This window comes from Sprattus sprattus, assembly GCF_963457725.1.
Source record: "Sprattus sprattus genome assembly, chromosome: 6".
NCBI classification, from domain to species: Eukaryota; Metazoa; Chordata; class Actinopteri; order Clupeiformes; family Clupeidae; genus Sprattus; species Sprattus sprattus.
In genome coordinates, this window is record NC_137925.1 from 11,053,997 (window position 1) to 11,078,252 (window position 24,256).

General features: G+C 43.9%; 2 protein-coding genes across 2 annotated transcripts in view; one reads left to right on the top strand and one right to left on the bottom strand.

The window, feature by feature from the left end:
* Positions 1-24,256, bottom strand: part of LOC308367159 (beta-galactoside-binding lectin-like) — a 65,082-nt gene that overhangs the window by 31,535 nt on the left and 9,291 nt on the right. The window lies entirely within an intron of this gene.
* LOC308367153 (somatostatin receptor type 5-like) lies at positions 8,484-9,998 on the top strand (the record flags this gene model as incomplete). The annotated part of the gene is made up of 1 exon (XM_080840967.1): positions 8,484-9,998. The coding sequence occupies one exon, from the start codon at positions 8,484-8,486 to the stop codon at positions 9,996-9,998; it is 1,515 nt and encodes a 504-aa protein (XP_080697093.1).

Consider the following 24,256-nt stretch of genomic DNA (forward strand, 5'->3'; position numbering starts at 1 on the left):
TAGGCTACTGTTATATGATTTCATACAATAGTGTATTTTAAGTTGAAGTAACAATAAAGGATGTCTTTGAATATTCCAAGCCTGCTGTCAAGCGTATTTTTACTTTACTATTAAAATTATTTTGACCCCGGTTCAGGCATCTGGCACGTCGACCCTGTCTGTGTGTGAGAGTGTGTGCACACATGGCTGTGTGTGTGAAAATGTGCACACAGGTGAGTGTGTGTGTGTAGTTGTGTACGAAACAATAGGTTGCTTAGTTCCTTGATGCCTCGCTGCAGTAATAGACAGGTGTCTCATCTTCTAAGAATATTTTAATATTTTGCATTGTTCCAGTTGATTATGGATAATGGGCAGCATCGAGATTGCCTTCAGAAGTGAACATCATGGAGGCAGTTTGGAGACATCTTGGCAGACAGGAAAAGAGAGTTTGATCAGTTTCGAATGCCTCACTGTCATATAAGACAGCTGATTCCAATGGACCCTATGGCTGTCTTGGCGAGCTTGAAAGCTTTGTGGTGAGCCTGTAGCTTGACAGTTGTGAGGGAGCCAAACATGGGGGGGGGGGGGGGGGGGGGGGGGGGCAGCATCCCCCACCCAACACACACACACACACACTCCGCATAACTGAATCCTCAACCTCGTCTACCCCAGCTCTGCACTGGCAGCTGGGTCCTTCATCCCGACTCATCTCCACATAAAAGTCACGTCTTCAGGAGAGCATCCCCTTCAAAGGGACCTGGGTTCGAGTCATTTCCTACTCCCTCTTATTTCTTTTCCCTCTGCATCGTCCTGTTTACATAAACAACAGTAGCAATAAGAGTACTCCAGAGTCGGTTATTTTGCCTGACAGTTTCCCAGTTTCCACACAGAGCCTGTCTGCAGCGTACAGCCTACAGCACTTAATGGACTACATTTCATTAGAAAAGCCACCCATGCAAACAAGGACGGTCAAAAGACCTTGCCCAGATTTATTGTCCCCCGCTGCTTTGCACACCGTTCTCCCTGAAAATATCCAATTAGTTGATTGTGCCCCTCTGGGAGACACAAAGACATGTATCAGTCAGAGGGGGGGCAAGTTCTTTCTGTACCTGTTTCAGTGTGTACAAAAGGCTCCAAATGACCAAGTATTTGTGTGCTCTTTCTCTGCTTTGGATCGGGCCTGTGTGTGCTCGGTACAGCTATTTATAGGAGTGCGGTCAGTAAAAGTCATTAGAGGCTAGGGCAATGCATCACACAGCCGGAGAACTGGGATTCCCGCTTAGTTTATTTTCTCCTTCTATCGGCCCCAGAGAGCGTTGTATATGTGAGACGCCCACACCAGTCATCTTACAAGAAAGGAGCTCTCATAACAGAGAGCACATTTCAGGTTTGACATCTCATAGTGTATATTTCACATCGCTGCTTCAAAGCATCTCTGCTTTTTTTTTCTTTTTCCCTGAGTGAAGATATCATCATCGCCGATCGAATTGAATGGGTCCTTCAAAATGCTTTGCAGCCAAGCCAAGTGTATATGAAATGACTGTGTAATAGATCGGTAAGAAAATGAGGCTTGCTGTTTTCTTTGGGATTTTGTATTTGCATCCTCTTACTCTGAGCAGATTGGCTTTGCCATTGGCAGATGTGTAGGGATAGTTCTGTATGCTAAAGGAAAATATATTTTTGAGTATGAATAACAGTTGAACATTTCTCTGAATTTATACAGTTTGCATGCATGTATCAATTCAATTAAATTGTATTTATATAGTGCCAAAACAATACTCTTGTCTCAAGGCGCTTTAAAGTCCATTAAACTCAATAAATAATGATGACATGTCATGTACACGAAACAACATTGTTTGGTAATGTGAGAGCTGTCCAATACAGACAGGTACCGGCCTTTGATAGCCAAACCTGAAAGAGCTCTTTATGTCATCATCTATGTTTTTGTGTGTGCGCTCACATGATTTCAGTAAGGGTTGCAGGTGACTATTGTTTGGACTATTTCACAGGCAGCTCGGCCAGGCTTAACAGAGGACAGAGAGCAGGTCATGAACAGGGACAACTCACTTTGCATGTGTGCGTGTGCGTGTGTGTGGGTGTGTGTGTTTGTGTGTGTGTGTGTTTGTGTTTGTGTGGGTGTGTGTGTGCGTGTGCGTGTGCGTGTGTGTGTGTGTGTGTGCGTGTGTGTGTGTGTGTGTGTGTGCGCACCATCCTTCCAGTGTTTTGAAGCCATTTCCGGGAATGAAAGGAGTTTAACACCCAGCCCCCAACCACCCACACACACATACACACCCAGCCCCCAACCACCCCCCCCCACACACACACACACACACATACACACCCAGCCCCCAACCACCCACACACACACACAAATACACTTTCAAGCTGAGAATGCCTTGATTCCACTACTTATTTTTTTCTGTGATGTGCTGTTCTTCTTACAATCACCAGTCGTTTCTCTTTTTTTGTGTTCTATAATTACAGCACTTGTCGCCTCCCCTTTGACCCCCTCTATCCCACACCCACGACCCCCTGAGTGTGTGTGTGTGTGTGTGTGTGTGTGTGTGTGTGTGTGTGTGTGTGTGTGTGTGTGTGTGTGTGTGTGTGTGTGTGTGTGCGTGTGTGTGTGTGTAAAAGGTGAGCTGAAATTAAGATGATTGATGATGGAGATGCACCACTGCTTTGAGGCTCCTTTTTGCAACTCAAGGATGGAATTTCATAAATAATTCACCCACAGGGAAGCAGAAAAGATGACAGGCCTTATACAAACATTGCTTATTAAAGAGAAAAATGGAGAGTTCTTTGAAAGTAGAATGTATTACACGATTGCTGTTTTTACGCTGCCATGATGGAGAGGGTGGTGTCGATGCATTAAGTTACCCGTAAGTGTGTCTCATCTCAGAGGAGATCATAATCTCATGTTCAATGAGGGGGAAAAAATACTTGCACATACCCACACACACACACACACACCAACACCCTCACACACACAGAGTTACAGGTACGACTGCCATTTCCTCTGACATTTCTACTTATCAGCTGTACTGCATTTGAAACCTCCACTGCAGACCTGAGCCATGTAGGATCTAATCTCTCCTTACCTCCAACAGTGGCTGACTAAGAGGTTGTGTAATACCCCAAGGAGGTCCACGGTCTTGTAATGAATAACACAATGATGTCAATCTTTTAGAGTAGTCAGACGTTGAACTGCAACAAGACTTAGTGATGCAAGAAATATCGACAAGAGAAGACACATTAAACTTCTGTTTTCCAGATGCAAAGAGGGAAAGGCTCAAAGGAAAGTGATAGGGAGAGAGGGGAGGAGAGAGAGGGGTAAGAGGATCTGTAAAAATGACAGCCCGGGCCAGCAGCCCCTCTTGAAAATCAAAGAGCGTCAAGCTGGCATCAAAAGAGCAGAGTCATATCAAAGGGCACCTGAGGGTGGAGGAAAGAGAGAAAGAGAGACAGAGAGAGAGAAAGATGTTCGCAGTGTGGCAGGTGGCACACCGGGAGCAATTTATGCCTGATTGGCGCATCGCCCATAGACCTGCTGGTGGTACTCGCTGAGCCAGATATCAACGGGGGCACCAGAGTGCCACCAGCGCTGCCTCGGCCTCCAGTGAGAACCTGCCGTGGGAATTTTTGTAGTCGATGTAAAAACAGGGGTTGGATGGATTCGGCGAAAGGAGGCTTAAGAATGTAATTCCTCCACGCATGAGTTGTAGGAGTGGTGGGTGCTAGAGTGGGACAGTGTTTGTGTAGGCTGGCACTTTCTATACGACAGCAGGTCGGCACTGTGCCACACTGCTTCAGGTGCCAAGTGAGATTACATAAACAACCTGCGGCAGATCTGCTCTGTATTCTGTACATGTGGCTTGGGCTACTCCCTGTCTGATGGACTGTGTGACGCCTCAACCAATGTCTGCCCTGTATTCTCTAAGTCGGTATAAAGCCTGAGCTTCACTTAAAAACGTGTGTTGGGGAGGCTCGTGTTGGAAAAGAGTGACATCTCTGCTTGTAGATGCACATTGATTATTTTCCCCAGTTTCCAAGATGACAGTGGAATGGGGGTGTGGGTTGGATTCCACTGGCTCCCGCTCAGAGGCACAATCAGATGCACACCGCCATAGTGCTGTCTCCCAACCTAATCAGGGCTCCTCTGCAGCTCGATGGACGGCTCCCCTGTGAGCTGTGATGAGGAAGAGGCTGATCAACAGCAGCAGCAGCAGGAGCACTGTAGCCATGTGAATGCCAAGGGTCTGTGGTTGGGAGCCGTGGCATCCCTCCCCCTCCCCCTCCCCCTCCCCCTCCCCCTCCCCCTCCCCCTCCCCCTCCCCTTCTGTCCTCCGAACAAATTCAAATGTTGTCCTGAGTGCGACATCTGTGAAGCCTGTTAGGAAAAGGCATTTCACCAGAGGGGACCATGGCATGCTGTAGGGAGAGCACAAGTCTTAATGAGGCTGTTGTGTTTATTTCACCAGATTGTGCCGCTCTGTGCAGCTATAGCACAGTCCAGAATCTGTACTTCCTGGAGCCAGTTACATGCTATAGTTACCTATAGTTACTATAGTTGCTATAGTTACCTCTGCCAAGGAGATCATGTTTTCCGTTGGTCTGCCTGTCAACAAGATTAGGGCAAACTACCAATTCCGAATTTTATGAAACTTGGTGGAAGGGATGTTGCATGGGCCATTTCACTGTTTACTATTGGAGTGGATCCTTTTAGTTTGTAAAGTATTCAAAGCCGCATGTGATTCAAGGACATTTGGTGTGTCTGCTTTAGATGGTGAATGGCATTGGTTTCTCGGAAGCAATGGATATTGAAATCCATCAGCCAGGCAGAATGCAAGCTTTTAAAGAAAAGGAGTGTTTCTCATGAAAAATCAGAAATTGATTTTGTTGAGTGTATTGAAAGGATGTTTTTAATTTTATTTGAAGCCAGCCGAGCTCTGCAAACCAAGCAGTCTGTCTAAACGTTTGCGTGTGTTTGTGTGTGTGTGTGTGTGTGTGTGTGTGTGTGTGTGTGTGTGTGTGTGTGTGTGTGTTGATACCTGTGAATGTGTTTTTATCCATCGGTTCCTTGGCTCTCAGAAATGGAGCGTAAAAAATGTATCTATTTTCCACACATCAACTGGAAAATCAACTTATTATCCTGTCCTGTTTGCCCTTCCCTTCACAGCTGATTGGTCCCGGCAAATAAAATTCTTTCTGTTGGACGGAGATGAGTTCAGTGCATGTATAGGGTTGTCATCATGAAACAGTATTGCAAGTTGGAGCATAGAGAGGGATGGAGAGTGATTATGCTCATCTGGAAACCTTTCATGAACCATTTTATGTACATTTGGTGTAAATGAATGCTCCACAGGGTTTTACGTTAATATTTGTGGTAATACAAATATTTAATAATGTTAGCTGAACAGATTAGAAGCTGTATGCAAAGAAATAGGTAGTATTTTTCACCACACGTTGAGAGATTTAGGATAGTTGTGTTGTATCAGTGTAAGCAAAAAAAACTCATACCCTCGTATTTAAGAGACGATTTTATTGTGTGTGTGTATATTTGAGGGACTGAGTGTTTGTGTGTTCCATGCACATAAAACCATTGGATATTGTGTATTTGTTATTGTTCATTCAGCACTCTTCATGAACCGCTCATCACAACTGACCTACGTCAGATATTTCAGCGCATTCAAACAGTTACAGTAATATTCAAATAATTCAGATAACAACAAAATAAATAACAATAAAATGGTCCTCTCCATCATTCACTTTGATGAGAGAGTAAGATTCACCTAAGCATCAGCGCACAAACTTAAGATGAAAGCCCACATATGCTCTTTCAAGCTATGCGCCCTAATTTCATCCGGCTTCTTGGGTTCCAGAATTGTCCGGTTCACAGCAATAAGGCCTGTAGGCTTTCCATCTGCTTTTAAAGGATCATGCCGTTCTGGACATTTGCTAACTTAGCCAGATCTCGCCCTAGACTGCCTGGGTTAGCTCCAGTCAAATCAATATGAGAATGTACACCCCTTTAGAGAGAAGGGTAGGCTGTGGTGGCCACAAAAAAAGCAAGACATGCAACGCAAGTTGTTTTTTCCTCACTCTTGACGCGTGTTTTCTCTTTCCTGTGTCGTGCTGTATGTCCTTATCTCAAGTGAACCACTCATTCATCTATTGACAAACAATCTCACTGCAGACTACAGAATTAATGGTATATTAATAGTAGTGTATTATTAAAAGATTACAGAATAGATATTAATAGTAGTGTATTATTAAAAGCTTACAGAATAGATATTAATAGTAGTGTATTATTAAAAGTCTACAGAATATAAATTAATAGTAGTGTATTATTAAAAGTCCTCTATCCATTTACCATTCGCTCATGAGCTCAGAATGATGGTATGTCAGCATGTCCATGAAGTAACAAAATAATAACAACACTATGATGAAGAAAATGACAGTCTAATATAAACCACATCACATGGCTATGCAACTATTTGTATAGGGAAGTAGTTTTGGGATCATCTACATATATAGTCATATGAAAGACCAATACATTAATTGGTCATTTCATGCACTATGTAGTTCTGCAGTCATGAACATAATACCCTGCGGAAATGAAAGAAAAGCTTTAGACAGCTTGACATTGCCAACACCATCGCTAAAAATACACTAGTTAGTATGTTGCCAAGCTTTTGTTAGTGCCAAATGGACCGTTTGTGGTGTTGGCAAGGTTTCTACATGCCCTTAAGCTAATTAGCTTGCTAGTTTTAGACCAAAACTCCTTACTGCTGTTTTAGATCATTTCAGTCCACAGATGTCACCCTCAGCTAATCATTTGTTTTTCAAATGGATATTACACAGTCAATGTTTGAGCCATTAAATTCGTTTTTACATCTGCCTCTGCCAACTTCTAACATTAACAAGTGGTGCTTGTGCTTCAGACATCACAGATATTGCCTCTTAAATGTAATTTTCTCATTGCTTATTTACAGTGCCGCAAAAAGTAACTATTACCAACAACATAGGCTTCTATTGGCTGGTTAAAGCAGTTTTAACCGAAACCGAACCAAAATTTCCAATCAGGTGTGGAAAAGTATCATGATAAACAGGCTTGATTGTTTAGTTATCGGTCCTTAACATACTTGTTTTATCATTTTAGATCAACATTGGCGTTAACTCAAAAGCTTTCAATGTATACTGTTCTAGCAACAAAACTCTTCAAACATCCTCAGCTCCATAGAAAGTCCATAGAAAATGGTGTTTTTCAATTGAGTCATGGCACTTGACAAATATATCCAATAAAGTGGATCTCTTCAGTAGTACACTTAATCCCTTTGTAAGGCTGTGCTTGTATATTGTTGACCATCAGGACAATATTTCTTTATTTGTTCCCTTACACCCATGAGTGTGTGTGTGTGTGTGTGTGTGTGTGTGTGTGTGTGTGTGTGTGTGTGTGTGTGTGTGTGTGTGTGTGTGTGTGTGAATGAGTGTGTGTGTGAATGTGTGCATGTGTGAGAGACAGAAAGTATGTGTATTGGTGCATGTATGAGCAGCAGAGAGAGAGCGAGAGTGAAAAGAGGCAGGTGTAAATGTTCCAGGAGGTCAAACACAGACACGTCAGCACCCTGTTTGCACAGAGCAGTGTCTCGTACATCAGTAGACACCTGATCACTTGGGTCGGTCGTTCACACACACTCTCTCAGCTCTCAGCTCAGCTCACTCTCTCTGCCTCACTCATTCACACTCACACACACACACACACACACACACACTCACACTCACATGTACACTTAATTAATGCAATGACACAGAACACTCATACCTCCCCACAGCTCGGTTGCAGATAAAATATCAATTATCGGCAACAGCTGTGCTGTCTGTGTGTGGGATCACACGCTGTTGGTTTTATCTGGGTTGTCAATAGCAGCCACAGAGGTTAGCCAAACACAGACCTCAGGGCAAAGTCAACCTTCTCCATCTCACTTAATTGTTTCCTGTCTGACCCACGATGACGGCCACACCATGTGCTCTGGTCTTTCCCATGAGTTCTTCTTATCAGTTAATTGTGTTTTTTTTTTTTGTTTGTTTCCCCCAAACCACTTTGTCATGTGTACACACTTCCCTTTGCCTTTGATCGCTATGCCATTTTAGTTTTTTCTCCCTGGACAATTTACGCCGGCTGAAATTACACGCCCTGACTGCTTGCATTATCAGTGTTAACTGTGATGATAGCTTGTGGTCAGATTGAAAGCAAAAGTAGGCCCAACAATTAAGCATGCTATTATGATATCAAGAAATCCCCTTTGGGGTCCCCTTTTCAATGTACTCTGTATCATGTATTGTGAATCATATCCGATAGTATATAGCCTCATTATTCTCCTAATTACATCCAGTTTAATTCACATATATACCTTGACCTACTTCTTTTCCTATCCTCAGGACAAATGCTATAGCTATAGGGTGGACAGAGGTCATCGCCCACGGCTTCTAAGCAAGGCACCATGGAGTTTACCTCCGCGTACCCTTTCGCAGCTGGCTACGCTCATGACAACGGGTCTGTCTTCGACCTTTACCCAGACCTGCCCATGTTCCAGGCCCTGTTCAATGACACCCTAAATAGCTCTTGCCTCCTCAACGACACCGGCTGCAACAGCACGACCCCGGCGAACCCCCAGGGGCCCATATCGGGGGTGCTCATTCCGTTAATCTACATCGTGGTGTGCATCATTGGCCTAGGCGGCAACACGCTGGTCATCCACATCGTGCTGCACTACTCCAAAACGGAGTCGGTCACCAACATCTACATCCTGAACCTGGCCATCGCCGACGAGCTCTACATGCTGGGGATCCCCGTGCAGGGTGCAATGCACTCATTGCCCTTTGGCTCACTCATGTGCCGTTTGGTGATGACGGTGGACGCCATCAACCAGTTCTGCAGCATCTTCTGCCTGACGGTGATGAGCATCGACCGCTACCTGGCCGTGGTGCACCCCATCCGCTCGTGCAAGTGGCGCCGGCCGCAGGTGGCCAAGGTGGTCAACGCCACCGTGTGGCTGCTCTCCTTCACAGTGGTGCTGCCTGTGGTGGTGTTTGCCGGCGTGCACCACGGCCACTGCAACATCATCTGGCCGCAACCGGAGAGCGTGTGGCGGGCGGCCTTCATCATCTTCACCTCCATCGTTGGCTTCTTCCTCCCGCTGCTGGTCATCTGCCTGTGCTACCTGCTCATCGTCTTCAAGATCCGCAGCTCGGGCAAGAAGGTGCATGCCACGTCCACCAAGCGCCGCAAGTCCGAGCGCAAGGTGACGCGCATGGTGGTGATCGTGGTGGCCGTGTTCATGCTCTGCTGGCTGCCCTTCTACGCGCTCAACATCCTCAACCTGATGGTGCAGCTGCCCAAAGAGCCCAAGGGCCTCTACTACTTCATCGTGGTGCTGTCCTACGCCAACAGCTGCGCCAACCCCATCATCTACGGCTTCATGTCCGACAACTTCAAGAGGGGCTTCCGGAAGGCCCTGTGCCGCTCCTCGCGCCGCTTGGACAACCACGACACCACAGACCAGCACCGCCGCCAGCGGCAGGGGGAGCAGCAGCAGCCGCAGCAGGAGGAGGAGCTGCAGCAGCGGCGCCACATGCTCAAGCCACGGGAGAGCCTGCGGAGGGGTGTGAGGGGCAACCAGGAGGAGGAGGAGGACGATGACGAAGATCAGGAGGAGGTGACGGAGATGACGGAGATCTGTAAGATCACCCAGAACGGAAACGGCAATGTCACCCGGCAGCAGGCCGAGACCTCTTGTGCACTGCTCTCCGACAAGGTAGCAGCCTCAGAGGCACACGAGTTTGTTTCTCCAGACGGGAGGGGGATGGCGGCAGAGAACGGCCCAGGGAAAGCCCCAGGCTCTGGGCCTCCGGTGGCCATGCCTTCCTTACTTAATGGAGCTAAAAACGGAAGTGTCAAACCACTGCCAGAGGAGCCAGTGGAGAATAACAATCTTCTGCAGATCAGCTACTTGTAGTGTGAAAAAAGGCTACCGCCTTTTACTTGAAATAGATTTACAGTATTATTTAACTCCTCAGCAGACTTGCTTTGAGTCGTGAACTTCTGCCATTCTTTTTCTATGATAGCAGAACAAAATAACAAAAAAAACACATTCGATTGAAAGGAGCTCAGTGTTCATGTCAAGATATTTGTTGTGAAGCAGACTGATCTCTCTTGGAAGTAATTTCTCACTGCCTAACCTTTGAATATCTAGCATACATCCAACTGTGACCATTTGTGACTTCACAAGATGAATGAAAAGTCAACTACACACATGCACAGCATCAACGCACTGAGCGGACAAAACTCAACAGTATGTGCATAGCATATGCATGTGCCTTTACCTTGAGTCGTCATAGAGACGTTCAGCTGCTTCCCTGTAGCTGACACTCCTGTAATTGAGCATTTTCAGTGATCTCAGGTATGTCGATTTAGGACTCCAGGGGAGTAGATATTCCAGTGTAAATCCAAACTAAGTGCTCACAATCACTCTTACTACCCCTCATTACCATTTTCTCAACAAAAGATGACTAGCCAATGAAACCATTTTCTTAACAAGTTATCGACCAGGTACACTAGATTTCCAACGGCACCAGAGGAGGTGCGTCAGGCAGAAATGCTCGGCAGGAAGACCACCAATCCTGTATTTCCAATTTGAAAGGTGGATCTACCGAAAAGCGCAGAGCAGGTTTAAAAATCCCTCAGTCTCACAAATACATTTCTCATTCCCAACCCCCCCCCCCCCCCCCCCCAGCAGTATCCAAAGTGACAAGGGAGAGCACTGCAATCACCCGCATTGCCTTCAATCAGCACAAATGAGGTGCAGCTGCACTTTGTTGATGCGCCGAGTGTTTACCGGCCCCGGTGAGGCCACAGCCACTTAGCAGCTGATATAAGGCCCTCGTTCAGTTTGTTATGCCTGTCGCGAACAGCATGCGGCATTAGGACGGGCGGGCCGCGCACAAGTGAAAGCACCTGTGCCAACGCCATCAAACCGCAGCAGCAGCATCCGGCGGTGGATGTCTTACGGACGACTCCCGCACTCCTGAGTAGCATCCATCAATACTTAATTAGCCACGTTTAGAATGGTTTCACTTGTTACCGACAACAGATGCAGGCCTGGGTGACAGTGGACTGAACTGGCAAGCTATATTCTATGCTACATTTCTGGGCTGATGACAGAAGTTAACAGACAGTAAATTATCCTGTGAAGTTTTATCAAGCTTTTAAGGTGTTTTTTTTTTGGCGTGGCAGGGCATTTGGCATCTATACTCTGAAAATGTGAAAAGAGATTTTAAGCTTATTTTGTGATCTAATGTTGGTGACTTATACCATGTATGTAAAAAAAAAACAGCTCTTGTCAGGGGGAATATGACAAATGTAACAAAATGTTTCATAATTTATTTTACAATATACGTATGTCTCAGTCAGTCACTGAATTTCCAGTAGAGGCAGAATAATGAAGTTCAGCTAGACAGTTTTGAGTGCTTTACTGTAGCTTTTTCAAGTGTCATGCACCTACCCACCTATCTCCTGTGCGTCGACATAGTCTTACATGTAGAGAGGCTCCCATAAATATCCCCTGATGCAGAGACAGTCTTTAATGAGTAAAGACGGTGGGGACAGCACATGGCAAAGAGCTTAGGGAAAAAACAGAAAGCCCTGCTGGTAGGACATAAAAGCCTCAGTAGAGAATAAGAATCTCAGAAGTGCCTCATTGGTCAGCAATTACACACACACACACGTACACACACACACACACACACATTCACAGACTTGTGCCTGTTAGTGTCAGTGAGTTATGAGCGAAATATGTGAGAATAAAGTGTTTTTTTTTTATGGGGCCCCATAAGTAAGACACTCGGTAGAAAAGCAAGGGCATGAATCCACCTCCAGGATTCATATCCTTCTGTCCTCTTCCACCCACGCTGTCTCTTAGTTCTCTTTCTCCTTTCTCTCGCTTCTCCTCTCCCTGTTGTTTTTTATCTCTCCCATATGCAGTATGCACACACGTTGTGATTAAAGAGGTAGTGTAGACTTAAATGTGCTTTTGTTGGGCTGTAAACTAAATTATATTACTGTACTGTGATGAAACACATCAATGCTGTTATGTGTTAATATTGACAAAATTACCATTTTTATAAAAAAATCAGCATTTTATAGTGTAGGATGGAAATGGCTCAATACGTCATCTTCTGTTTCAAAATCATCCGAGGCGAATGCTGACGTAGATTTGAGTGTTTGGTACATCATGATATACATTTGAATGGAGTACACTCTCCGAGGCCAGTCCCCTCCAGCCCCATGCCCGCCTCTGTACATTTTTTCTAAATAATGCAGTTAAGCTCAATGCTAGGGGTGAAGTCATTCTTCTTAAAAAGATGATTTTAAAATGGAATACAGTATTCCTTAATGTTGCTGATGCACCCATCTCCAGAGACTTCAGATGTCATAAACAATGAGACGCGATGTTGTGAGAAGTATCTCTGCGTCTGTGAAGTGTTGCATTGCTGTTGTTATCCTGTTTCTCTGAGAAGCAAAACTTAACTGTGATGTATTCGCTATTTGGTCTTTTGGTTCCTGACCATTCCTCCCCGAGGTAGGGTTGTTCCATTTGCCAGGGGCTTACCATTGCAGAAGATATGCCATCACACATGGGGGGGGGGGGGGGGGGGGGGGTATGGCCATATCATTAAACAGTTTTTCATATCATCTTTAAATCTCTATGAATCATTTGCCACTTGATTCCCTGTGGTGGCACCACCCACGCACGGTAGCGTAGAGACGCACAAAGGGGCCAGAGCTGTGTCATGCCGCCATCGCCGGAGGCTTCTGGAACACTGAGATATTATTCTCCCTTCCTGGCAGAGGCTTCTGTGAAACTCCTGAAGCAAACAAAGACATTCTCTACAGCGATTGAAATCCACCCTCAGCCCACACCCCCCTCGCGTACATTACAGAACACAGGGTAGTTATTTCATTTCATTTTTAGGCTCGCTTGTTCATTTCGTTCTTCCCTTGTAGTTTTCTCCCACGTCAGACAGTGATGATGTGATGACCGCACCATAACTGCTCAGCACCATAACAATGGACTTGTTTTCTGTCGACTAAACATGTTTCTCAAAGTCAAAGTTTTAAAGTTTATCGCCTAAGAATCTTTTCATTTTGTAAGTAAACACGCTATTTTCTCATGTTCAGGACAGAGCAATGAAGAATAGCTACAGTAGTTGCATTAATGTCAAACATGCATTGCTGTTTCATTTTTTTTCAGAAATCTTAGCTTTTGTTGTTGGAGAGTGGTATAGCTTGTGTTTAATCTAGTGGCTGTTTTAAGCTTGCACCTGTCGTAGTCTCTTTGTGTGCCTCAGCCTCAGCCGCAACCAAATACTACATTTCTATTTCATTAAAAGGAATCAATAAATATTTTGTTTCTGTGAAGTAAGCTCTGTACATCTTTCTTTCTTTCATTTTCCTGAAATAGGGTTTCATTTAGTAATCAGTGACTGTTTGTCTGAAAATAGTGTAATTTTTTCATGTAGAACATTATTTGTGAAGCCTTGCTGTGACCCTTTTTCTTCACTTCTTAACTCAGAGAATTTTATTAAAACAATGGTAGGTACGATTCAAGTCTAGTTGAGTAATAAAACTGTAAACAGATGTGTTTGTCAGCTTTATTTATGTTTATTACATGGTGGAGTGTTTGGCCTTGGTAGACCAGATCTGCCTTAAGTTGCTACTGCGGACACAAACAATTCAAGAAACAGATATGAAACACAAATAAGGAAAATAAACAAGTCTATTGTGTTCAGCGTAGATCTACACATGTCAAGACTTGAAAAGACCTTGTGTTTCTGATTGTCTTCATGGATGGACTTTTCTGCTAATTGACATGGACAGTATGAACAACAAAACCAGAGATTTCATCTTTCATGTCCAAGCTACAGTTCTGCTGTGTGGACTACACCACTTTTTACTGTAATTCTGTTACTATATATATATAACTCATATAACAGTCAGAGAACAACATGTATTCTTAATTATGTGCATCAGTCATCAGGCAAGACAAGGTGTCTTAAAGTGGCCTCTCCATATGAAGCCTGCCTTCAGGTTGTGGCTTAAAGGGAATTTTGGGGATTTTTCAATCTGGGCCCTTTTTTGGGTCCAAACTTTAACTGAGGACAATATTAGTGACCAAAATCAGTCCAGATTTATAACGTTGAAACCGGAAACCGCAAAAATGGCAGGTACACATGAGGCAAGTCAGTGGCAAACATAAGCGGTTGACTTTAGCTTGCTTGAAAGGATTCAATTGTAAAGCCGTTATGCAGTTGTCAATTTTACTGTTCTAACTCAATATTGGACTCTTACAATACTACAATTACAACTACAATACACTTCATTGTCCTTAGTGAACGTTTGGACCCAAAAAGATCTAAAAATGGGGCCCCAGTTGAAAAATGACAAAGTATCTTGTTAAGCCTCTATGTACTGGCTATTAGCACACGAGAAAGGGCAGTGTGTGAGTGTGCATTCTGATCCTCTTTAAACACAGACAGGTAATGGCCCCTTGTTAAGTTCAAGTCACTTATGCTTGCCTACATAGTGCTTGCTGGTTCTGCTCCCTCCTACCTAAATGCTCTTGTAAGGGCAAATGTTACACCCAGGACGCTGCGCTCATCTAGTGAGCGGCGTCTGGCACTGCCGCCTGTGCAAGCACGGCAATCCAAACTATTCTCAGTTGTAGTTCCACGTTGGTGGAACGAACTGCCTAGCACTACCAGAGCAGGGGCGTCATTCTCTACGTTCAAGAAGCTCTTGAAGACCCAACTCTTCAGAGAGCACCTCCCTTCCTAACTGGCACCTTGGCTTAATTTGCACTTAAGCAGTGACAGTCCCGCACTTCTTTTTCTTTCTATGTCTTTTTCTATTTCTTGGGAAAAAAAGCAGTATTTATTGTTACACCAGGTTTTATTGCTCTTAGCTTGACTGTTCTCTCCCTTGTACGTTGCTTTGGACAAAAGCATCTGCTAAATGACTAAATGTAAATGTAGTTTGCTTTGTTTGAGGAGCAGAGAGAGTAAAGAAGAAGGATAGAGGCTCCAGCACAGAGGAGTTTCAGAGCTCTTAGATGTTAGTCATGGCAATGGGATGGATGACTATTTTGGATCTCATCCTCAACAATGACTTCCATCTGATTTGCAGGTACAGATTGTAACAAATACAGTTGGTTTGAATTGATACCCTGTAAAATGAAGGGTATCACCATGGACATTGCCTCTGTGTTAGCCTTGCCATTCATACAGTTACAGTTTCCCTCAGAGGAGCTTTCATACTTCTTCAGCCTCCTTGGAGAAATAGGTCAGTCCATAAAGGAGATGCTTTCAGGAAAAAAAAAATTGTCCCCGTAGCCATAGATACAAGTCTTTTATAAAGTCATGGACCAGTTGCTATATCAACTGTAATTGCATCTTTAACTGTAATGAGATAATTGATGGTTCTTAGTTGACTGCACTAAGCGACATTCAGCTGATTTGTTAAGTTGTGACTGTGAGCATAGAAAATGTACACGTTCAGCAAGTTTCAAGAGGAATAAATACGCTCTACATACAGTACAGATCTGAGACGCTGAGCACAGCATGGAAAAGGTTGAACCAATAAAATAGAGAAGAATAAAACACAGCTTTCCTCTCTCTCTCTCTCTCTCTCTCTCTCTCTCTCTCTCTCTCTCTCTCTCTCCCCTTATTGTTTCTTTAACCAGTTTAGGAGGCGTTGATGCTTTCTCTCCCACCAGCACATCGGATGGGAAACAGAGGTATACAACTTGTGCTCTGCGAAGAGCAGATTATGCGACCCAAAAAACATTGCCTAAAGTGACAGAGACACAGGTGTGCAATGGCTCAGCACCTGTCAGTGGTGTATCCTATATTCTGGCAAGCAACGAGAATCCATTCGACACCTCTCTTGACTTCAAAAGCATGCGCGCTGCCTCTGAGGCAGATGTGCAGGTGGGCCCCTGCCATTCGTCTCCACTGAGACAAGATAATTACCATCACACCGCCTCCATTGGCACAGTGATGGGCACAGTTGTTTAATGAATGAGGAAAGTAGTGTTAAGTACTCCAGGTCCCGGGTATCCCTCATCACATTAGGAATTCTTGTCCTCCCGTTTTCCATGCTTTATGTGACATCGGGCCTCATGCAGGAAGTGTTCTACAAACAAATGTCCTCTTATTTATGTTTGTATCCATGATTTGTTCTTATTCAGTTAGCACCTACTGATTTAAGGGATTCACCAATGTTTTCTCTAGGGTTAGAGAAAGTAGCATGAGTGATCAAGAGCACTCTGCCAGATGAAAAATAAAACATCTCACCCACACATCACAGTCCACAAATTCTTTGTCCAATGCAAACATACATTTTAGATTTGAGGAACATAACAAAAATGTAATTAAGTATGCTTGTATGCTTTAGAGTATTTGTTTTAACATAAATGAATGGTTGGATTATTTAATGTGTGGGTGTAAGGAAAACTACTGGTTTATTGAATCCCCTTAAGACTCTAAAAACCCTTGAATGATATTGCATGTGTTCAGCTCCTGAATGGCCTACATATTGTTCTTAGATGCTTTGGCCATCCAGGCCTTCCACAGAGAACATGATTTTACAGATCACATGTGCATGTGGGCATGTGCCAGAGTATTTGCACACGGCACAACACCTGCCCTTTTGTAGTATTAAGGGGCCTTACCTAGGCTAATAACAAACAATCAGCATCAAATGTATGATCAATTGGGATTTATCATTAAGGAAGGGAGGTGCTCTCTGAAGAGTTGGGTCTTCGAGAGCTTCTTGAAGGTAGAGAGGGACTCCCCTGCTCTGGTAGTGCTAAGCAGTTCGTTCCACCAATGTGGAACTACAACTGAGAATAGTCTGGATTGCCGTGCTTTCACAGGCGGCAGTGCCAGACGCCGCTCACTAGATGAGCGCAGCGTCCTGGGTGTAACATTTGCCCTTACAAGAGCATTTAGGTAGGAGGGAGCAGAACCAGCAAGCACTCTGTAGGCAAGCATAAGTGATTTGAACTTAATGCGTCATCACATCTGTCTTTACATCTTTACGTTTTACAAGTTACCTTACATTTATAATGTTGGCTTAATTCTTAATATATGCAATCTGACTTAACTGTCATAGAGTTAATTTGCTAGAATACTGTGTGTAATAAGATAACTTCCTAACCAGGATATGATATCTACATAACCTAAGGTTAACCAACCAGTCCAAGTAAAAGAGCAGTGAGTGTTACTCCATGGTGTGGCCGATATATCAGAAAAAAACCTATATATTGATCCTACCCTAGTCTGTGCAAACACACATTTTGACTTTCTTTTGTCCTCATCTGGCTCTTGACTGGCAGGATTATCATGTCTGTGTAAATGGCATTGTATAAGCCTACCCATAATTTATGAGAGAGCACAAGCCCACTTCATTTGTGTGGCCAAAGATGCCTCTCACCTCAGATCAAAAAGCCTCCTAACCCACTCCACTCACAACTCCATTCAGATGTCCTCAGCTTTCAAGCGGTTGGGAACACACAATCGCTGCTGTGGAGGAAAAACAAGCTTTTTATTTTGAGCCTCAAAGGGTACATTTGCTTTACGTAATTTCTCCCCTGCTCGTCACAATCCTAAATTGTTTGTGGAGAAGACTGCCACAGATGGTGAAATGTTTGAGGAATATGTTTAGGAAAACCCTTGTAATCCAAACAGATAACAGATAGTTTAATATTTAATTGAAGATTTAAATCTCAAGAAACCTGTTTACTTGGCTACGGGGTCCAAACATTTTCAAGGCAGTGAGAGGCATGCTACTCCTGGCAATATGACAAGAATGTGACATGAGCACACTGCCGGCAAAGCCGAGACCAAACAAATCATTCTGTTAATGTTTGTTTCTACTCTACGAAGACAGATATCCATCACCATGACAGCACTAAAGTTTCTTCATAGACCCCGATTACACAGAAAATGTGTTTTGAGGGTTCATGAGGGGATCAATGATCACACATGAACAGCTTAAAAGAAAAGAGTGTCTCTGTCCAAATTAAGAGGGGCCCTCATACACAACCCCAAAAAGATGTAAGACTGTTTCGATGAATTCCTGAATAAATGTTTCGTATATTTGAAGGCAGGGGCGGACTGGGACAAAAAATCGGCCCGGGCATTTTGAACCAGACCGGCCCACTAAATTCGATAACACACCTTTTTAATCTCGAATGTCTACACCAACCAGGCTTATAGCTAGCAGGGCGTCTGCCCTATAGTCTACTAAAAAATAAGAAGAAACGGGACGCCCTACTTTTAGGCAGGACGGCCTAAAGACGCCCTATTTTTCTCCCGTTTTACCTGTTAACTTCGCTGAATGTGATCAAAATTCACCGTTTCAGTCGCTTCAGTGCTTAGCGAAGTCTAGAATCATACATATGACCTGCCAATTAGAAAATACAAATAGCATTGCTGTATTCCCGCTACAACAACGTTACATCATGATTCCAACGAAACATTGATTCACGGGCTCGCAGAAGCTCCAGAAGACAGCTGTCTCACCGCACGTCACTGAACCTACTACTGTATGAGTTCAACAAGAGTTTGTGTGTTAAGGTGGTGGTCTTAATTAATCTAAATGCAATACACATCATACACTTTAAAGCTTTGTTCAGAATACGGAGGTATAAGATCGGTCGATATTTTCCATGGAAATAGCGACTGAAGAACCCCCTGTTCTCGTCTCCGAGAGGACAGGCTGTATTGCTCCCTTTTCTAGAAGGGAGTCTATTTCCTCCTGTAGGAAACGCGCTTGATGAGGTGGCATTAACGTTTGAATTACGCCCCTGAACTTCGGGGGGGACGGGAAAACTGGAGCGTATAACGGGCTATCATAATTCGGTATCTGGACAAATTGGCATATTTTCGGAATACCAGGGTTTGGGAATACTGGGGTTTCGGAACAATTGACATGGCACCGCGCACCACTCAAACACACAACATAGAGTGTAGGCTAACGGCTGGCTGTTTCAGAGTACAGTAGGCTGAGGGCTAGCAACAGCTACAGACTTGTCTTGTATTTAGCTATGCAAACGAACTTGGCCATAGAACATAGGTTCTAAGTCAAACATATTTTAGAGACGTTTTAATTCATGATCAGTAAGCTTACCGTAGGTCGTTGTATCGTATCTCCCTGGCTGTAGCCACCAGCACTGTCATCCACGGGAACTGATGGCAAAGTTTAGCTAAAGGTTATGATTGGACGAGACCCTAGTCACTCAAGAAGACGGCCAATGGGCCGCAGACTAGCGTGCGCGTGTCAAGCATGTCAAGGCCATGGGCCACGCTGTTTACCGTCCTAATGCATTATGTAGGCAGGTCCAAATCGAAAGGGGTTTGTGTTGGGTCAGCCCAGGGGATGTGATTGGGCCAGCCCAGTGTCAGTAGGGCCGCTGATGAACTAATTTCGTGGGCCAGCCGGTCAGACCATTATATGGGGAAAAAAATTAAAAAATAAAATTCGGGACCATCGGCCCATATTGCACCCCGGCCCAGCGGGCAAACGCCCGGTATGCCCGATGGCCAGTCCGTCCCTGTTTGAAGGTGTCCTCGGGATGCTTTATCTCTGTTAGTGATCACAGACACAGAGTACATATGCAGTCAGCACACACAGTCCCCTGCCACAGAATCTCATCTGTCCCTGAGACACTGAGTCACGTTGCTAAGAAACCAAAAGCTGAGCAGAAGGATGAAGGGAGTGAGAGAAAGTATAAGTTTTGTGTGAGAGTGTGATTATAGTGAAAGTGTAGAAATGCAGGTAAGTGGGTGGATGGCTCGACAATGCGGCGAGAGAGAGTGCGATAAAGCGAAGCAGAACAAAGCAGAGGCCGAACACTCATCGCCATTATGAAAAGGCCACAGTCCTGTTGTGAAGGGCAAGCTTGCTTTTTCTCTGACCTCACTAACTCGGCCAAACACTGCTGCAAACTATTCACATTACCTAATGGTAGTCAATGAATGAATAAATCTTTTGTTCAAACAGATGCTGCTAACCAGGGACGTTCACAGGAGTGGGCTAAGGTTGCTAGGGCAACTGCCCATTTGCCCTCCTCAATTGAAGTTGCCCCTCCGAAGGAAATATATATATATTTGCGATCAGGGGACGGGGGCGTGGCAGCAACGGTTAATGAGAGTTTAAAATGATATTGGCTAAATTTGCGATTGCAGCGGCGGTTAGTGAGAGTTTAAAATGATATTGGCAAAATATGCGATCAGATGACAGGGGCGTGGCAGCGGCGGTTACTGAGAGTTTAAAATGATATTGGCAAGATGTGTGTTCAGATGACGGGGGCGTGGCAGCGGCTGTGACAAAAAAGAATGTGTTGCCCCTTTTTGCCAGGGTAGAGCAACTGCACAACCCTGCTGCTTACAGTTGGTGTTTGATTCAGATAGGTATTCATGCTCACTTTTAGTCAATTCCCTCACTTCACTGTTGGATAAGCAGCCATGGCAGGGAGGTGGACTGAGAGTGGACCACTTGGATGGGGGCTGCATTGGAAGGAGATACATCTATTTAGATTCTACTGATAAAATAGTTGCTCCTACTACCTATATTGACAGAGTAGTTGAGAATGGCAACACCATCATAAGACTGACATAACTTTGTCATAAACATGTCATGAGGATTAGATCGTGTAAGATCATGCTAGACGTTAATATGTCAGGACAGAGAGTCCCCACATTTAACAGCGTCATGTCTTGACTAATGGTAATTGAGTGCCCTCAAAATATTTGAATCTATGACATAAAAAACTAGGGAAGTGGGTAAGAATTTAATCTTAAAAGGACTGTTTAGAGGCGACGACAGTGGTGCAAGAGGTAGTGAAGTCGTTCAGTAATCAGAAGGTTGCGATTCCCCATCGAAGTGTCCTTGAGCAAGACACTGAACTCCTGATGTGTGCCATCAGTGTACAGTAAATGTAAAATGTGTATAAATCAGTCGCTTTGGATAAAGCGTCTGCTAAATGACTAAATGACTAAATGACTAAATGTAAATGTTTCAATTTCAATTGAATTCAATTGGCCAATAGGACAGCCCGACCAATCAGGAGATGACAGAGAGGAAGACAGAAACAGCAAACACGAGGAAACAAGAGGTTACCTGGGAACAATGAGTGACTGAATGACATAGATTAGTCTTCTTGGTGGAATTTACACATTACTATGACCACGGTTGAACATGGCACTATTGACCATTCAGCTTAAAAAGCATTGAGGAAAATATGCTGGAGTTTTATAACGGTGCATAGAAAGGCTATATAATTGGCTCATGTTGAGAGACATTTTGTGTGACCAAAGAAATCTAGTTTTCAGAGACCGAAGGCCACTTCTGTTTTGTGATGCGTCCTTTCATCAAACGCTCCTCTATCTGTAGGTTCAGAAGCACATTACTGCAGAGGAACCGGTCTCTGAGGCTCAATATGTCATCGCAGAATAAGAACCAGCCTTGAAAAACAGTTATTGGCAACTGTCATAAAGGTGGTCTTCAGCCACCAAGGCCTAGATCGTCTAAATGCAAGCGTATTGGGATACTAACACAGAAATGCCAGCTCCTGATGGGACATAAACCTTTAAACCGTAAAACAAGAAGAAATATGTAATATGGAAGAGAAGAACAACAAGAAGTAGAAAGAGTAAGACAATGTTGTACCTCATTATGCAACTCTCTAACTAAACAATATACTGCTTTTACATCAAAATAGAACAGACATGAAACACCTTTCATTCTTGGACTTAATTACTTCATTAATTAGATTTGAGACGCTCATTTGAATTTGTGTTTTAGAGATGAAGCAAGTGCCGGTCGGATTATTGCATTCGCTGGGCATTCAGCACTAGCTGTTTGTGGTCCTCAGTTAATCTTTCACCTTGATTTTTTACTCCAAGCCATGCAAGATGTTTCCCATTAGCACCCCAGCTTGGTACCTGTCAGTCATTCACTTAAGACCCATTGCTGTATTTCTACACAGGGAGGCACTGACCTGAAACAGTATGTATGGTACGGTACAGCATGTTATAGTATTCCCAGTTATTTTCCACTTGCGGAGAGAATGTTGTCTGCAGTCTGTATTTTGTCATTGGCCTTGTACACAGTTTAGTTTTACCTCATTGCTTATGATGATCAGAATATGCCTTGCTCTTTTTTTATTTATTTTTTGGTCGAAGCTGTATGACGTTCTTATACGTTTTCACGTCCATTACTTATGACGAAAGCATGGAGAGGCGAGCCCTCCCGGAAACCATGCAGAATGCATTGAGAGCCCTGTTTTGTGAAAAAAATGGATTTAACATGGGAGTCAATGAGAGGTCTGGGGCTATTCTCATTTCGTCTCAAATTGCCCGGAAGGGGCGGGGCCATTTCAAGGACGACTTTTGCCTGGCTGTAACCTGATAGGACAATGACATTCAGAGGCAGACCAGACCATAGATATATACAGTATATGTCCATGGATCAGTGGGTCTAGTGGTAGAATCCGACAGAAAAAAAAAAATCTCCTTTTCCTGTAGGCAGTGCGTCGCCCCAATCACCCTTATGTACAAGCTGCCCCGGCTGTAAATTAACATTGACAAAAAACATTCAGTAGGGCTTTGAAGGGCTTTGAAGGCACACACTTCCACACACAATTATTCATTATTTCTGAATTCCTCATCACTGCCCTTTCGGCACAGGACCAATTACGCCTTGATCTTAAAAATCCAATTTCCTCTGTTTGATCTGGATAATGATATCTTTTATATGAGGCTCCTGCAGTGTCAGTATTAAGACCTGGAAAGGGACAAAGCAATCCAAAGGACCCCTGAGTGGACCAACACACAACTTCAACCATTCTTCCATTTCCATGACATACCTACAACCCATACACACACATACACACACACACACACACACACACACACACACACACACACACACACACACACACACACACACACACACACACACACACACAAACCTTTTCCATTTTCTAGGACCTGAGGGTAGTTTGAAAAGACCTGAATAGGTGTGTGTGTGAAAGAAAGAGAGAGAGTGAGAGAGTGACAGACAGAGAGAGAGAGAGAGAGAGAGAAGGACCCATTAGAGTCCACCTCAGTCACGACACCCCAGCATTCCGCACATGGAGAAACGTTGATGGTATCTAATTTTATACCATATATTGGTAGACTCAGTCGTGGGTTTGTCAGTCATGTTTCAGGTTTTATTCTTAAACAATGATGGCCATCATTGTGAGACAGAGCTTGAGCTCCACTCACCCAGAGCTTCGCCTCAAGATAATCTTCCTCAGGGCCATACAACTTGTTTACAGTATTGTACATTATACAGCCTACAATGCACTGTAGGCCTACTACAGTATACCTACACTACTACTCCTCTTTCTCCTCGTCGGCCACCTCGCATACACTCGTCCTCGTCCTCTCACATTGTTTCTTCTATCCATTCTCAGACTTTCTCCTCACCACCTTCAACAACCTGTTTGCTCTCTAAACTGGCTTTTATTAGTTGTGTCACATCATTTGATACAAGTGAAGCCAATTTTGAGTGGTTGTGTTCAATCAATGACATGTGTTTTCTCTTTGTATTTTATATTGTTGCCACTTGTGTTTACCAGTATGAATGACAAGTGAATTAGAGTGCAGAATGCGTTTAGAGTTTTGCTGAAAAGTTTAAGTGAGATCTGCAAATTGTGTTTTGCCATGTGAAATAGTTTAAGGTATTGACAACAGACTGCACAATTAGCTAAATGAGTTCAGGCAACTGAGAACTTTGTTCAGCCAATGGGTTTTAGTGTTTTAGCAATTGAGAAAAACTGTAAGCAGGACACTTGTATCTATTTGTTGTGAGTTGATTACAGTTTTTCTCGATTGCTAAAACTTATTTTTTCAAAGCATGCCTCGGTCTCTCTTAACTCTAAACACAAATCCCAAAAGCCCTGTTTGGTGAAAAAAAAAAAAATTTAACATTGGAGTCAATGGGAGAGGTCTGGGGCAATTTCCATTTCAGCCCAAATAGACCAGAATGGGCGGGGCCATTTGAAGCACGAATTTTGCCTGACCGGTGCCTGACTGTAACCTGATTTCGACAATGACATTCAGAGGCAGATCAGACGAGTGGTCTAGGGGTAGAATCCGAAGGGGT